The 15,273-nt window shown below is 44.1% G+C and overlaps 1 protein-coding gene across 1 annotated transcript in view; it reads left to right on the top strand.

Moving 5' to 3' along the window:
- The window catches only part of CFAP57 (cilia and flagella associated protein 57), a 65,915-nt gene that overhangs the window by 10,839 nt on the left and 39,803 nt on the right, over positions 1-15,273 (top strand). The window contains exons 5-10 of the mRNA XM_045895435.2: positions 633-785; positions 7,824-7,963; positions 8,947-9,112; positions 9,835-9,948; positions 12,837-13,049; positions 14,438-14,611. Coding sequence (XP_045751391.1) covers positions 633-785; positions 7,824-7,963; positions 8,947-9,112; positions 9,835-9,948; positions 12,837-13,049; positions 14,438-14,611 — 960 coding nt within the window. The remainder of the gene's footprint in view (positions 1-632; positions 786-7,823; positions 7,964-8,946; positions 9,113-9,834; positions 9,949-12,836; positions 13,050-14,437; positions 14,612-15,273) is intronic.

The raw sequence follows: 15,273 nt of genomic DNA, 5'->3' as shown, positions 1-15,273 counted from the left end.
TTGATGAGGACATTTCAATAAGTGATGCAGTGGGAGGAATTAAGAACTGAGTGTGTGGTAAGGATGTGGAGATGGTATATGCAGGCCAGCCTTTCAAGAAGTTTGCTTGTTAGCAGACAAAAAGCAATGGCAGGGGGAAAGGAAATCTGAGATTATAATGTCTACTTGGGAACTCCAGGCCCTTTCAGGGATTGCTGGCTGGGCTGCTGTATGACCCCTTTTCTTTTCTCTGCCCTACATGGAAGAGGGGCTGTCACCTTCCCCTCTGCTGCCCCAAAGTACACATTGGTGTGCTTGACCACATGCACTGGGCTTCTGACAGATGGGCAAGAATGGGATTTAAACTAATCCTTGTTTTCAGAGGGGATCTCAAACTGAGATGTAGAGTGTGATCATTTTTATACATGCTACTGTCTCTTAAGTCAGCCACTCATCACGTTAGGGTGAATACAAAACCCACAGAAACAGAAGTGACTCAAACCCTCCCTTCTCCGCATCTGAGGAGGATCCTTGGAAGCATGCTGGTCCGGGAGTCTGTAAACTAAGAGTATCTGAGAGAACTCTGAAAGTCCAAGGACACACTTATTGATGATGTGGGAACATTACTAACAGTTATTTTGCATCTTGGGCAGATTCCTCTGGACCCACAGAGCAATGAGCCAAGTCAGTCTGACAAGCAGGACATCCTCTGCCTGTGCTTCAGTCCCTCAGAGGAAACCCTGGTTGCCAGCACCAGCAAGAACCAACTCTACAGCATCACCATGTCCCTGACAGAGATCAGCAAGGTGAGTCTTCCCCAGTAACACTTCCTTCCAGCCCAAGGACTGGTTACCATGTGGGCAGATTTTTAATCCAAATTTGCTGAGCATGGCTCATTCAGCCTCTTCATAAGAGCAAAAGAAACTCTAATCTTAAGATTTCACTGTAGACACACTCTGCTATCCTCAGTGGGATTGTGATTGCTGCAGCCTCCTTGGAGGACACATTGGAGTTGTCTGTTGCATTTAAATTGTACATCTCCTTTAACCCTGCAGTTGCACTTAAGAGAATTCAATGTACAACTATATCTGCTCATGTACACAAAGACATATGTATATAAAGAAGTTTATTTTTCCTTTTTTGTTTTTAAATAACAAAGAAAGCTAGCATAAATACACTGCAGACATTGCAACAAAAAAGCACTATCAAAGATGAAAAGAATCACTTTGAACTTCCAAAAGGTTCACTTCATCAAGAAGATATTACAATTTTAAAACTGTATGCACCTGATAGCATGCACTCAAAATATATGAAGCCAAAATTGACAGAACAACAAGGAAAATAGACCATCTACAATCATAGTAGGAGATCTTAACATCTCTTTCTCAGTAATGGTGTTTTTTCTTAAATAATAGGTTTATTGAATATTTATTGGTATTTATTCACATGCTATACAATTCACATATTTAAAGTATACAATTCAGTGGTCTTCAGTGTATTCAGAGAGTCATGCAACCATTACCACAGTCAATTTTAGAACATTTTCATTGCTTCTGGTTCTTTTTTGTTTGTCCCTGTGGATCTGAATTACCATCTGAAGTCACTTCCTTAGCATACAGATTTGCTCCCACCTACCATCTTTTTGCTGTTACTGGCAAATACATTTCCATGCACCCAACAATGCATAACATACATATTGTTTTATATAGTGGCTTTTGCAGTAAGGTTAAAGAAGAGTGGGGATAAAATATGTGTTTATGTTATCTTTTATAATGACATAATACCTTTACTGGTGTTCTTTGTGTTTTTTGGTGGATTCAAACTACTCTCTGGGGTCACTTGCTTTCAACCTGAAGAATCTCCTTTAGTATTTCATTTAAGGCAAGTCTGCAAGCAATAAACTCTTTTAGTTCGTGTTGGGAATGTTTTTATTTCACCTTCATTTTTAAGAGATAGCTTTGCTGGATATAGAATTCTTGATAGACAGTTTTTTCTTTGAATACTTTGAACATGTTATTCCACTCCCTTTTGGCTTCTATTATTTTTGCTGAGAAATCTGCTGTTATCTTGTTGGAGTTCCCTTGTAACTGATCAATCATTTTGCTCTTGGTGCTTTCAAGGTTTTTTTTTTTTCTTTTGTGTTTGGTTTTTGATATTTTTACTATCATATGTCTGTGGATCTCTTTGTGTTTATCTTTCTTGGAGTTCATTCAGCTTCCTAGATGTGTACATTAATATTTTACAATGAGTTTGGGAAGTTTTCAGCCATTATTTATCCAAATATTTTTCTGCTCCTTTCCTCTGGTACTCCCATTGTACATATGTTGGTGTGTTTAGTGGTGTTCCACATTTACCTGCAGTTCAGTTCATTTTTCTTCATTCTTTTTTCTGTTTTTCAGATTGTGTAATCTTTATTGATCTGTCTTTAACTTCACTAACTCTTTCTTCTGCTAGTTCAGATCTCTTTTGAGTCCCTCTAGTGGATTTTTCAGTCCTGTTATTGTACTTTTTACCTCCAGAATTTCTTGTTTTTGTTTCTGGGGGGTTTTTTTTTGTTTTTTTTTGTTTTTTTTTTTGAGAGAGAGCATATGCACAAGGGGGGGAGGGGCAGAGGGAGAGAATCTTAAGGAGGCTCCATGCCCAATGTGGAGCCTGACGCAGGGCTTGATCTCACAACCCTGAGATCATAACCTGAGCTGAAATCAAGAGTCAAATGCTTAACTGACTTGAGCCACCCAGGCGCCCCATGAATTTCTATTTTTTAAACAATTTTTATCCCTTTTTGATGTTCCCTATTTGATATGACATTGTTATCAGAAGTTTCTTTACTTCTTTAATCATGGTTTTCTTTAGTTCTCTGAACAGATGTATAATGGCCACTGTGAAATCTTCGTACCTTAAATCCAATATCTGGTCACTCTCACAAACAATTTCTGTTGCCTGTGTGCAGAAAAATGCAAATTAAAACAAGTCTGAGATCTTTTTTTTTTCCAGTGACACTTTTCCTTGCTTTAATATTATCTTTTTCTGTTTTTGAAATGAGCTTTCAATTACAAAATAGCAAACTACACTCAAAAATGCCAGCCATTGGCATGCTATGGAAAAGCTCACAAGTAAGGACAGATAACAGCGTCCCATGGGAGGAGGTGGGAAGTGATTGAAGCAGTGGTTACAAATGTTCACAGGAAGCTAAAACTATCCAAAAGGTTGTACCTTAATGTTAGCACAGGTTAGACTCATCACTACCTTGGGGGGTGGCCTCAGTGTGTTTGGGTTCAGATTCTACAGGGCAATGCAGTTTCTTTCAGTTAAGAGTTCTTGGCTTGCACCAATCACAGGGGAGCCAGATGGCACTGGACCAGTCTAGGCTATTAGCTTTTCAAAATGCTGTTGTAGATGTACGGAGAGACTTCAGGAGCTCTACACTTCAGTGACAGTGTGCAACTTGGGTTTCCTGGCTGGATACATAGCTCAGCCAAAATCCAAATGCCATCAGTGAGCTTTAGGGATTGGTACAGCATGTTCTGCCCTTCCACATTCCTCTTGGCAGTAGTATAAACGTTGTTTTGCAATTTGCTGGAAAATGTCAGCATTTAAATGACATTGTTTTCATTGGGAACATCCTTCCATGTTGCAAGGAAGACCTGGTGCTTCATTTTGCCATTTTCTACAGAAAGCACATTGAGTGGGATGAGGCAGCAGAAGTAGCCTCAGGGTGATATACTACACCTCTGGTTCCCTAGACAGCAAAGTGACAAGTGGAAGGGCCAACTTTTTCAGTAGCATATTATAGTAGTCAGAGTCCTTGGGTAACAACTCTAGAAACTTCATTAGCTAAAAGCACCAATGCTGAGTTGGCAGGAGATAGTCAGAGAATTACATGCTCACAGATGCTCTAACCTCCAAGGCATCTTTAGGATTGTAACTAGATAGTCCAAAATGAAAATCTGGCCCCATTCAGTGCACTCATTTGGGGGTGTCAGCAGCTTATTGATGTTCTGGGTTCAGATCGAGCAGGTTGCTGTTTAGGTGAGATTCACTGATTTCAGATAATGCTACTAGAGCATTAGCCACCACCACTGGATCTGAATCTGCTATCAGATCCCACACAAAATCCAGAAATCCCTAATCTTCCACCATCTGGGCATTGATATCATGGAATTTTGCCACACAAAACTGCTGCTGCTGTTTTCCAAACATAGGGATCTTCTTCCTTCAAGCACTTGCAGGGGGCACACAGTGATCTTGTGTAATCTTGTCCACCCAGATGCACCCCATAGTCCTGACTGCCAAGGCCCAAATTAGAGGATAGGGATCTTCACAATCCACATAGCTGTTGACAGCCATGATGGCCACATCTGGCTGACTCTTGGAGTAGTTCATCAAATAGAGGTACATGAGCTTCTTCAATTCCAGACTGTCGGTTTGCATACAGTTCACTACACCTGGAAAGAAAGAGCTGACATCCTTCCCTACAGTCATGGCAACAATCACTTTCTTCACAGCCTTCTTCCTCTTTTCTTTCTTTTCCTTATTGAGTTCAGCCTTCAATTCAAAGATTCTCCTTTTTTATTGATTGTGAAGTGCTTGGAGTCAGTCATGGTTTTGGATCTTTTTAATTTAAATTCAATTAATATATAGTGCATTATTAGTTTCAGAGGTAGAGTTCAGTGATTCATCAGTCTTATATAATACCCAGTGCTCATTACATCATGTGCTCTCCTTAATGTCCATCACCCAGTTACCCCATTCCCCCAACCCCCTCTCCTCCAGCAATCCTCAGTTTTTTTCCTGTGATTAAGAGTCTCTTATGGTTTGTCTCCCTCTCTGATTTCATCTTGTTTTATTTTTCCTTCCATTTCCCTATGATCCTCTGTTTTGTTTCTTAAATTCCACATGTGAGTGAGAGCATATGATAATGGTCTTTCTCTGACTGACTTATTTCGCTTAGAATGGTTTGGGATCTTTAATGTGTGCCAGAGGCAAGGGCAGGGGGTGGCCGCAGCAGCCAGAGAGCATGGCCTGAGTGGTGGGGTAATGGTTTCCTGCATGTCACAACTGAGAGGCTTCTTTATAAGAATTATTTTTATTATTTACCAAAAATTAGGAAGTCCAATCTCACCAGAGATTTCTGAGAATAAGGGAAAATGGGAATCCTTTTTTTTTTTTAAGATTTTATTTATTTATTAGGGAGGGAGAGAGAAACAGCATGAGAAGGGAGAGGGTCAGAGGGAGAAGCAGGCTCCCCGCTGAGCCAGGAGCCCGATGTGGGACTCGATCCCAGGACTCCGGGATCATGACCTGAGCTGAAGGCAGTTGCTTAACCAACTGAGCCACCCAGGCGCCCGAAAATGGGAATCCTAATGTGATGATGACACAGGTGTTCTAGAGAGCAGTCTGATAGTTCCTGGTCAAATAGAGAAGGCATACATCTTGTTACTCAGTGTTCTGCCCCTGGATGCCTACCAGGAACTATATCATGCTGGTCTGCTAAAGAACATGCCCAAAGGCATTCACCTTGATGTTCATAATAAGGAGAGTTGAAGACAACCCAGATGTCTATTCCTAGGAGTGATAGAGAAGTGAAGTGGCGGGATGCATACTACAGAATACCAAACCTAAGTTAGAAGCGATGATTATACATATGACAACATAGATGGTTGAGAGAAAAAAGTAAAACTACAGAATGCAATCTGAAGCACAATGCCATGTATGAAAATATCCAAGGACATAAATGAGACACATTAATTGGTGCCTTTGATAAGGGAGGAACAAGAGTGAAAATTAGAGAACAAAGGAATGAAATGAACACAAAATAAAAATTGACCATACATGAATTGATTATGACAGTCTACAGCTCTGTGCCGGAGATACAAAATAAAGAAAACAAAGATACAAAATCAAGGAAATAGGAGACAAGGTCATCAGATGAGCTTTGGGAATGGGGGAAAGACGAAGAGAGTTTGGAAGGCCTGGAAAGAGAATAAATGGCATGAAATCAGTATCTCTTGTAGATTCAGAAAGTGAACTTACTGAAAAACCTGGTGGAGTTACCGGGTCCATTGGAGGCTTGCAGTCATGAATTCTAAGTGAAACCAGTAAGCCTGCTTCCCTGATTCTCCATCATTGTACAGCTTCTCAGGCAGAGGTGCAGAAAAAAGACAAAAGAAAGAGAACTGCTGCTGTTTTTAAGAGAAGCAAGATTTGGGTGTGTTTAAAAGCTGATAGGAATGTACCAGTAGAGACAGGGAGGTTGAAGATATTGGAGAAAGAAGGGGTAAGACATGGAAAAGATTGGGAATAATTGTGCCTGCCCCCCCACCCCAGCACAGCACCTTTTCCTCCGAGGTAGTAGGGAAGGATGAGCGGATGGAGGTAAGCTGATAAGTGGGAAAGGGCCAGGATTTGAGGGAATCCCCACCCCAGCCTTCGTCCTCCTTGTGAATGGACCTAAAATCCGTGCACCTCATTGAATTTCCCAGCCATCATTCCTCATTCGGGTGTCCCAGCGATAATGCCCCCAGTTACAGAACATGTGGAACCCACACAACCATTGTAGCAGAATACATTTTCATTTCAAATCATTCACCCAGCTCTCACTGCTGCCGGTGACAGAGCAACACCATCTCTCTGGAGAGAAATTTGGCATACCTATCAAGGTCTTTAGAATTTAGAAAGACCTTTCCCCCCAGTATTCTACTTGTAGAAATGTATCTGTTGTGTCAGTCCCAGCCTGCTGATAGTGATGCTATTGGCTAGGGATGCCGGAGGGACTTGCCCAGACCCATTCCACTCCTAGCAAACCCCCAGACGTTTCTCCCACCAGGGCCAGTGATGTGGCTGGACCGGACCTTTTGTTTCTTACTATGATACTTCGGCGAAAAACATCAGGGAACTTTGGGGGACATGATTTATTACTCACAGGCTCTGGAGGGTACACAGCGCACGTTAGGGCCACACTGTGAGGTCATGGCGGGGAGCATGGGGCGTTGCCTTTATGAGGCTGTCAGGGTGGATATCTAGGGTTTTGTGGGTTCACTCTTTATTGGCTAATTTAAAGCCTAAGAGTGGGATTGAGAGCACAGGAAGGGAGAAGTGGGAGCAATCAAGCAGTCATTATCTAAATTATCCAGGGCATTCTGAGAAAGGGACCTCCATGGGTGGGGGCAGTCTACTTCCTTACCTGGTGGTTTTGCCAGCAGCTGACAGTATGTTTATTCAAGATGGATGTCTTTTGAAATGGATGCCTACACATTCAAAAGCTTAGTGTTGTACACTCACACTGCAGGATCTAAGGAAGTAATCAGAGAGGTACACAGACGTACATGCAAGGATGTTTAGTCTAGTGTTACTCCTCAATAACAACAAAAAAATGGAGGGGCGCCTGGGTGGCTTGGTCATCGGCGTCTACCTTCGGCTCTGGTCGTGGTCCTAGGATCCTGGGATCGAGCCCCGCATCAGGCTTCCTGCTCGGCGGGAGGCCTGCTTCTCCCTCTCCTACTCCCCACTGCTTGTGTTCCCGCTCTCGCTGTGTCTTTCTCTGTCAAATAAACAAATAAAATCTTAAAAAAATAAATGGAATCCACTGAAATGTTCCCACAGTAGAAGAATGGTATATCTATATTAAATTCTGGTATATCTATAGAATAAAATATTTTATCGCCATTAAGATAATGTTTCAAAATAAGAGTAGCATTGGAAAACATGCATGATATTAAAGCAGTCTTCCTACAGCCTGATTCCTGTGCACCCAGGCTAACTAATGTTCACGGTAGTACTGAGAGCTGAAGTACACAGCCAGCCTTCTGCTCACTCTGCCAGATCTCACTCTGTGATTTCTCCAGGGGGAGCCCGCTCACTTCGAGTATCTGATGTACCCCTTGCACTCGGCATCCATCACCGGTCTAGCTACGTGCATTCGTAAACCCCTCATTGCCACCTGTTCTCTGGATCGATCCATTCGCATCTGGAATTATGAATCAAAGTAAGGATGAAAGGCTTTGGTACTGTAGTATGCAAGATTTCGGTTGTTAAATTTGTTCATGTGAATTATTTTAATTAGAGAGTTTTAAAATGTACTTACTTAGAAGCTTTCAGTTGGAAAAGATTTTTTTTTAAGATTTTATTCATTTATTTGAGAGAGAGAGCACAAGTGGGAGGAGGGGCAGAGGCAGAGGGAGAAGCAGGCTCCACACTGAGCAGGGAGCCCAAAGCAGGGCTCAATCCCAGGACCCTGGGATCATGATTGGGGCTGAAAGCAGTTGCTCGACCAACTGAGCCATCTGGGCGCCCCGGAAAAGTTTTTTTTTTTTAAATCAAGCCAGGCAACTTACATGTTTCTCTTCTCTTTTTTGCTCGTGCTTGGCCTAGAAAATTGCTTTGTGTTTCATTAAGTGCTTACCACATGCCAGACACCATGCTGGACTCTAGGGACATAAAGATAACACTGCAGTATCTCACCTTCTCATATAACCTCCTATGTTCTTCCAGTTTTCCCATCCCCTCACTCCCACTAGATGTGTTTTTCACCATACGGAGCTCTCCAGACCACTCATTCCATCTATTTCTCCTTCTCCCCAGCCACCCTTAACTCCCTACTGAATTTATCCTCCTGGCATAGATTCCCTGAGAATCTCCAACCTAGTTTGGCCCCACACCGGAATATCTTTGGTCTTTGTATATAGCTGCTGGGCTGCTGAAAAGAAACTGTGTGATCCTTCTGATTTGGGGATTCTAAATGGAGCCATGCCTTCAGCATCACTAGACAGCTCACTGATCACTTCCCCTATCTTCCATACTCATTGGTGGACACTCTCAAATAACCAAAGTCCAGAAAAAAAAGGAACCAATCATTTTAAGCAATAAAGTATCTCAAATGCTATGACAAAAGTATTTGCCAGATACAGTGGAGGGCTCAAGGGAATTAGCAGGCTGGACTTCTAATTCAGTAATCGATCTCTCTCACAGCACACTGGAGCTATTTAAGGAATACCAGGAAGAGGCATATACAATCAGCCTTCACCCGTCTGGACACTTCATTGTAGTAGGGTTTGCTGACAAACTACGCCTTATGAATCTACTCATTGATGACATACGTTCTTTCAAAGAATACTCTGTCAGAGGATGCAGGGAGGTAAGATGCTGGAGATAAAGGTCCAGTTTCTTAGAAAACCAGGGTTGAAATATCAAGAACTAACACACTCTGGCGAGGTGAGACCAAAGCCTATCTTAGAGAACTTCAGTGGCTTTAAAAGAAAAAGGAAGAAATCCAGGTCTTCTCTCACTTCTTGAGCATATGGCTCCATCTCATTTTTCTCATGCTCATCAAGATATTTCATTGAACCCCAAACCTTGTGAGATCCCAGGTGTGATTAATCCTCTCTGTGATTGCAGAGGAACAAAAAAGCATCAAAAAGGAAAGTTGTCTCAGACTCAGGGTCCCAGCTGGAAAGGTGAGGTTGGAGACTGAGAGGGGCCAAGGAATATGCACGTTAACAGGGAGAAGCAGGAAGCAGCCCATCACATTTCCCCCTGAGATGACTGCAGAAACCAAACAGTGACTGAAGGAATTGCTTCCCCACTCTGAAACCTCTACAGAGACGAGTGAGTGCTGTGCTCTACCATCTAAGCAGCTTCATGGTCAGTGCACCTGGCAGTGGCAGCATCTTGGCCAGTATGAGCTACAGGAATAGCGAAGATGTCAGCCAGTCCTCAGTCCTATCTGCGCCTTCCCCCAATTCCCACTTCCACACCTGTTTTAGCTGGAACTCTTTAGGAAAAGGAGCTCTTGACTGTAACCTCCAGACTGCTCATTTCTTTCTTTCATTCTTGCTGTCTTGTTTTGCTTCTTTATAGTGTTCCTTTAGCAATGGGGGTCACCTGTTTGCTGCAGTCAATGGAAATGTGATTCACATTTTTACCACCACAAGCCTGGAGAACATCTCAAACCTGAAAGGACACACAGGGAAGGTAAGTGAGTGAGCAGTGTCCAGGGAAATAAGGGCCACAGAGTCAAGCATTACACTCACCGAGTGAACAAAAGAGAAATGAGTCCTTTCTTCCTGGAGTTCACTGTTTACGTGGGGGAAAGAGACAATAAAACAAAAGCACAGACTAATTACTAATTGCAGTAAATGCAGTGAAAGAAAAACATGGGGTGTTAGAGTAAATAATGAAAGAGTTAGCATAATTTAGATTGGGGTGTTCACAAAGGCTGGGTCCTAAAGGAGTAGGAAGGAATTAACCAGACAGAGCTGGTGGAGATCATCATTGCAGATAAGAATCCCAAGACCCTGGGATGAGAGATTGCATGGCTGTCAGAGGAACTGAAAGTCTGTGGGACTGGAACATAGATACCAGGATGAAACTCAGGAGCGAGCTGAGATTGGTGAGGTTAGCAGGGGCCCAAGTGCATGGAAACTTGCAGGCCTTTTAAAGATAAAAAAGATAAAGATGGTCTTTCTCCTCCTTGTTTCTTGAAACCATTGAAGACTTTCAGGGCAGGAAATAATACGACCAGATTTGCATTTTAGATTACTTTGGCTGCAGAAAGAAGAATGTATTGAAAGGGACGGGATGGAAATGGTAAAGAGAATATTGTGGATATCTACACTATTTTGGACCACGATGGAGGTGGGACAGATGGGGAAAGGTAGGTGGATTCAAAAGATATTTAGGCAGCAAAACCAATAGTTTTTAGACAGAGTGAAGGTGGGGCATGAAGCGAAGGGAGGGGCCAAAGGTTGAAAGACTGAGAAGAAGTCGGCAAAAGAATTTGGAGAGAAAAAGCACTTGAGAAAGAAAGGCATTTTAGGCAGAAGGACTTGTTAAAGATGATGGGAGTATAAAATAGGGTAGTGGTTTGGGATATACATGGCTGGAACATTGGGCACATTCCAGAAGTGGCAGAAGGAGCTGGTAAACAAAAAATAATGGAACTTCTCATTTTATTTATTAAAAATCTTATGCAAGATATTTAAGAAAACCTACAATAAACAGCCCACTTGATCATAAGATTATGAAAGCATTCCTTCTGAGATAGAGAATGAAACATGATGCCTTCTGTTAGCCTTATACTGAGTCCTAACCAATGCAATAAGGCAAGAAAAGGAAATACGTCTTAGTCCATGAGGCTCCTATAACAAAATAGCACAGACTGGGTAGCTCATAAACAGCAGAAATTTTCCCTCACAGTTTGGAGGGTGGGCAGCACAAGATCCAGGTGCCAGCATGGGTAGGTGAGGGCCTTCTTCCTGGTTGCAGATTTCTCATATCCTCACAGGGTGGAAGGGGTGACCTAGCTCTCTGGGGCCTCTTTCATAAGGGCACTAATCCCATTCATGAGGGCTCTACCCTCAATGATCTAATCACCTCCCAAAGGCCCTATACCTCCTAATACCATCATCTTCGGGGGTTAGGATTTCAACATATGAACCATAGGGGAGGTGGGATGGGAGGTAAAAGACATAAATATTCAGACCATAGCAAAATAAAAGGCATAAAGATTGGAAAGGAATAAATAAATCATCACAGATAACATGATTGAGTATGTAGGAAACTCAAAGAATTTTCAGATAAACTATTAAAAATAGTGAATCTAGGAATACTCCTGGAAATAATGTCACTATATTTTTTCACGTGTATTTTTACATAGTAAGAACAGACAGTGCAATTTAAGTGGTGGAGAGGGAGCTGAGGAGGTGGGTAAGGATGTGCCCGACAGGGTTGGAGTCCTGGAAATACCAGAAGAGGTGGCCAGTGGGTCAAGAGGTTGGTTACTTATGAGGAGATTGAGAAAATAAGCAAATATACTGAAGATAATGGGAGGCAGGTCTCTCACTCCTGGAGAAGGGACTTACAAATATGACAAAGGGGAAAGCCTAGAAAGTTGTTTCTTTGTTTAGTGACCTGGCTGAACTAATTCTGAGAAGTCTTTCTTTCCCCTGCAGTGTGCAGCCTTGATGTCTCTGCTCAGATTTTTGCTCTTTTACTTTCCTTCTGGCTACCTGGGGGCTGCCCCTGGGTTGACCTGAGCCACTTATGAGTCACAGATTGTCCTTAGCCCCCCTGAGCCAGGTAGCCTTTCACCCTTTCCTGTTGGATTTGTGTGGCCGGGAGGCTGTTGTCACAGTGCATGGAGTTCACACTTTTTGTTCACTTGTTCAGCCAGAGATTGACTAGTAGTTTGGAGGTTCTCTCTCTGACTGTACCCAAGAGAATGCAGCCTTAGTCATGCATACAGTCTTCCAGGCTGCCAGGAGTAAGTGTGATTTTTATCTCTAAACCTGGCTTCCTGGGAGATGCCCGTGCACCAGAGATTATTATTCTGTTAGCATTTGGTCAGATGTTATGTTTAAACCCCTTGTGCCAGTGAGGCTGTGTTAAGGGATCCCTGTGCAGCTTAGGAGATGTTTTCAGGTTCTCCCCATATCCTGCTGATTGCTCTTGAGTGGGTGTGGCTTAGCACATGCACACAGCCCTCCCGACCCCCAGAGTTGTCTCTGTGATTGTGGAAGGGCTCTTCCTGACCGTCTCTTTCCCTTGTTCTATAAAATTCTTACGCTCTTCTATTTTGCTTATATCGTGGACATACCAGCCTTCTCTTAATTGCTCTCCACCAATATCTCCATCATTTAGACAGTGCCCAGAGGATGGACTTCTTCATGCCGTGTTCCAAATAAAGTCAGTTTTGTGCTTGCTGAAGGGCATGCACCAGGAAAGGACATGCTGCCTCAGTCTAGTGGAACACGTGAGGAGTGCACCCTCCTTTCCCGAAGGAGGGGTGTGTGTGTGTGCGTGTGTGTGTGCGCGTGCGCGTGCATGCATATTTTTACTGAGTATGTCTTCATCCCCTGTAGGTTCGTTCAGTTGTGTGGAATGCGGACGACAGCAAACTCATTTCTTGCGGCACAGATGGTGCCGTATATGAATGGAATCTGTCCTCTGGAAAGAGAGAGACAGAGTGCGTGCTGAAGTCCTGCAGCTACAACTGTGTTACTGTCTCCCCTGACGCCAAAATTATCTTTGCAGTTGGATCAGACCAGACCCTCAAGGAGATTGCAGACTCTTCGGTGAGTCGGCCGGGCCCCACCTCCCGGCTGCTGCCTGGGTCTGCAGAAGACAGCCTCCATGTGGGCCGCAGGAAGCGTGATGGGAAGAGGGCTCGTGAGAACAGGGCCCCTTCTTCTCGGGATAACATCCCGCCCCTCATGCCTTTTGGGTCAGCTCAGTCATTGTTACGCCTGGTATTTCCTGCCCAGCGGCTTACCTGACTGGTTTAAACTGTGGGGCCCCTTTCCACTTCCGTTTTGCTGGCGGGCCCTAAGGTCTCCTCCACCCTCCAGGCCCGTCGGTCAGCAGCATCTCTAAACTGCACGCTTACCCTGGGGTAGAAACAGAACTACAGTTCCTGCTATCATCTCGGCTTGCCACCATATTTGTTTGAAACCCTCAAACTCTGAAATTTAGGAACTACCTCATTTGGCTCCAAAGAGTTGAGGGAGGAGAGAAGAGATCAGCAAGGACACTTCTTCATACAAACGTGGCTGTGTCCTTCTCTGGGCACCCAGCGACAGCTGACCTGCGTTGGCTTCTCCAGCTTCTCTTGGGTGCTTGTTACTGTCCCGGCGCTGGTGCCTGGGAAAGGGCACGGATACCAAGGCAGCAAACTGACCTGAGACAGGTTTCCCCATGACTGGGACACAGCTGAGAGGAGGGCTTCTCTCCACTGTGCCCCTGAGTAGCTTAGTCCTAATTCTGTCGTGGCTTTTCCAGGGCTGGTCCAGAACAAAGCTCCTTCAGGGCAGGCCCGCCGTTCAGCCTCTTGGTATCCCCACTAACTAGCCCGCAAACATTCAACAAGTGTTTAGTGGGAGGGGGGATGTGCGGTTGGGTGGCTAGATGGGGAGGTGAGGGAGTTAGCAAGTGAAAAATCAAATGAGTTCCCTGCTGGTAAGGTTTTCTTTATGCAAGGGACACTGGTAACTGCCGAATAACTGTAGAACCCACATCCCCTTCTGAGTTTGAGATGCAAGGTGGCACAGCGGTCAAGAGCAGAGACACTGGGGCCTGACTGCCACGTACTCAGTGGGTGAGTTGAGGCAAATTACTCACTGCCCCTGGGGTTTGGGCAACAGTAACTACCTCAAAGGGTTTTTTGTGAGGATTGAATGAGTTACAACATGTGAAAGCCATAAAACGGTGCTACTTGAAGGCTTCCTTTTATTAGTGTTGCTCCTAACTCCTCGAGCTGTCTGTCCACCAATCAGGCAGCCACGAACGACTAATTCGTGTCTTTTCTGTGCTTGGCACTATGCCAGGTGCTGTAAGGAATAGGAAAACATTTTTTTCAATAGAGAACTTGCCCCCATGTTGCTCTTAGAGGAGAGGAGGGAATGACGTGGGCACCCCGGGGGTACAGCTCAGCCCCTCAGCCTGAACAGAGCCGTCTGTGTCGCAGGTCCTTCGAGAGATTTCAGCATTTGATGTCATCTACACAGCCATTGTCATCTCGCATTCCGGGCGCATGATGTTTGTGGGTACCTCAGTGGGGACTATTCGCGCGATGAAGTACCCATTGCCTTTGCAGAAAGAATTCAATGAGTACCAGGCCCACGCAGGTCCTATCACCAAGGTAAGAAGGGACCCTCTGCTCGGGGGCCCATGCCCAGAACTAGCCTTTGCTGGGTCCATCTGATCTTGCCATCCACACACCTTCTTCATCCCTTCAACCCCCCAGTGGCTTTTCTCCCCTTATTCCTCTCTCCCTCTTTATTCATCCAACCACCCATTCAATGACCATTGATTGGCTACTAATACTCTTTATTTAAACTGCTCCCAGGAATATATCCTAGGAGAGAATCAGAAATACACCTAAAGATTCTTGTACAAGGTTGCTCACCATAATATTATGCATGATAATGGGCCATTTAAGAGATGCTAGAGGCATCCCACCCAGATCTCCCATCCGCTGAGTGCTGTTCATGACACACAGGTCTCCTCCTCCAAGGAAGTGCCTTGGACTAAAAAGAGTCAAAGCCCAGGAGATGAGCCCCTGCCCCTCCCTGAAGGTACAAAAGGCCTTCCCTCACAGAATAGCATGAGTACACATTTGTAAATTGTCCCTCCAACAACTGCAACACCTAAGGCTTTGAAGGATGTTCCAAACTATACACTGGCTTGCCTGCAGACAATACCCTTATTAAGAAAGGATTTTTCATTACCAACTAGAACATTCCTGTACTGAGCTTGAGTCTTACACTCAAAGTAAATTTAAAAATCCCCCTCTTTTCTTCA

This window comes from Mirounga angustirostris, unplaced genomic scaffold, assembly GCF_029215605.1.
Source record: "Mirounga angustirostris isolate CCGP_5_RB_7025 unplaced genomic scaffold, mMirAng1.0.hap1 SCAF_4, whole genome shotgun sequence".
Lineage (NCBI taxonomy): Eukaryota > Metazoa > Chordata > Mammalia > Carnivora > Phocidae > Mirounga > Mirounga angustirostris.
Note: the sequence above shows the minus strand (reverse complement) of the source record. Positions and strands in the feature narration are given on the sequence as shown.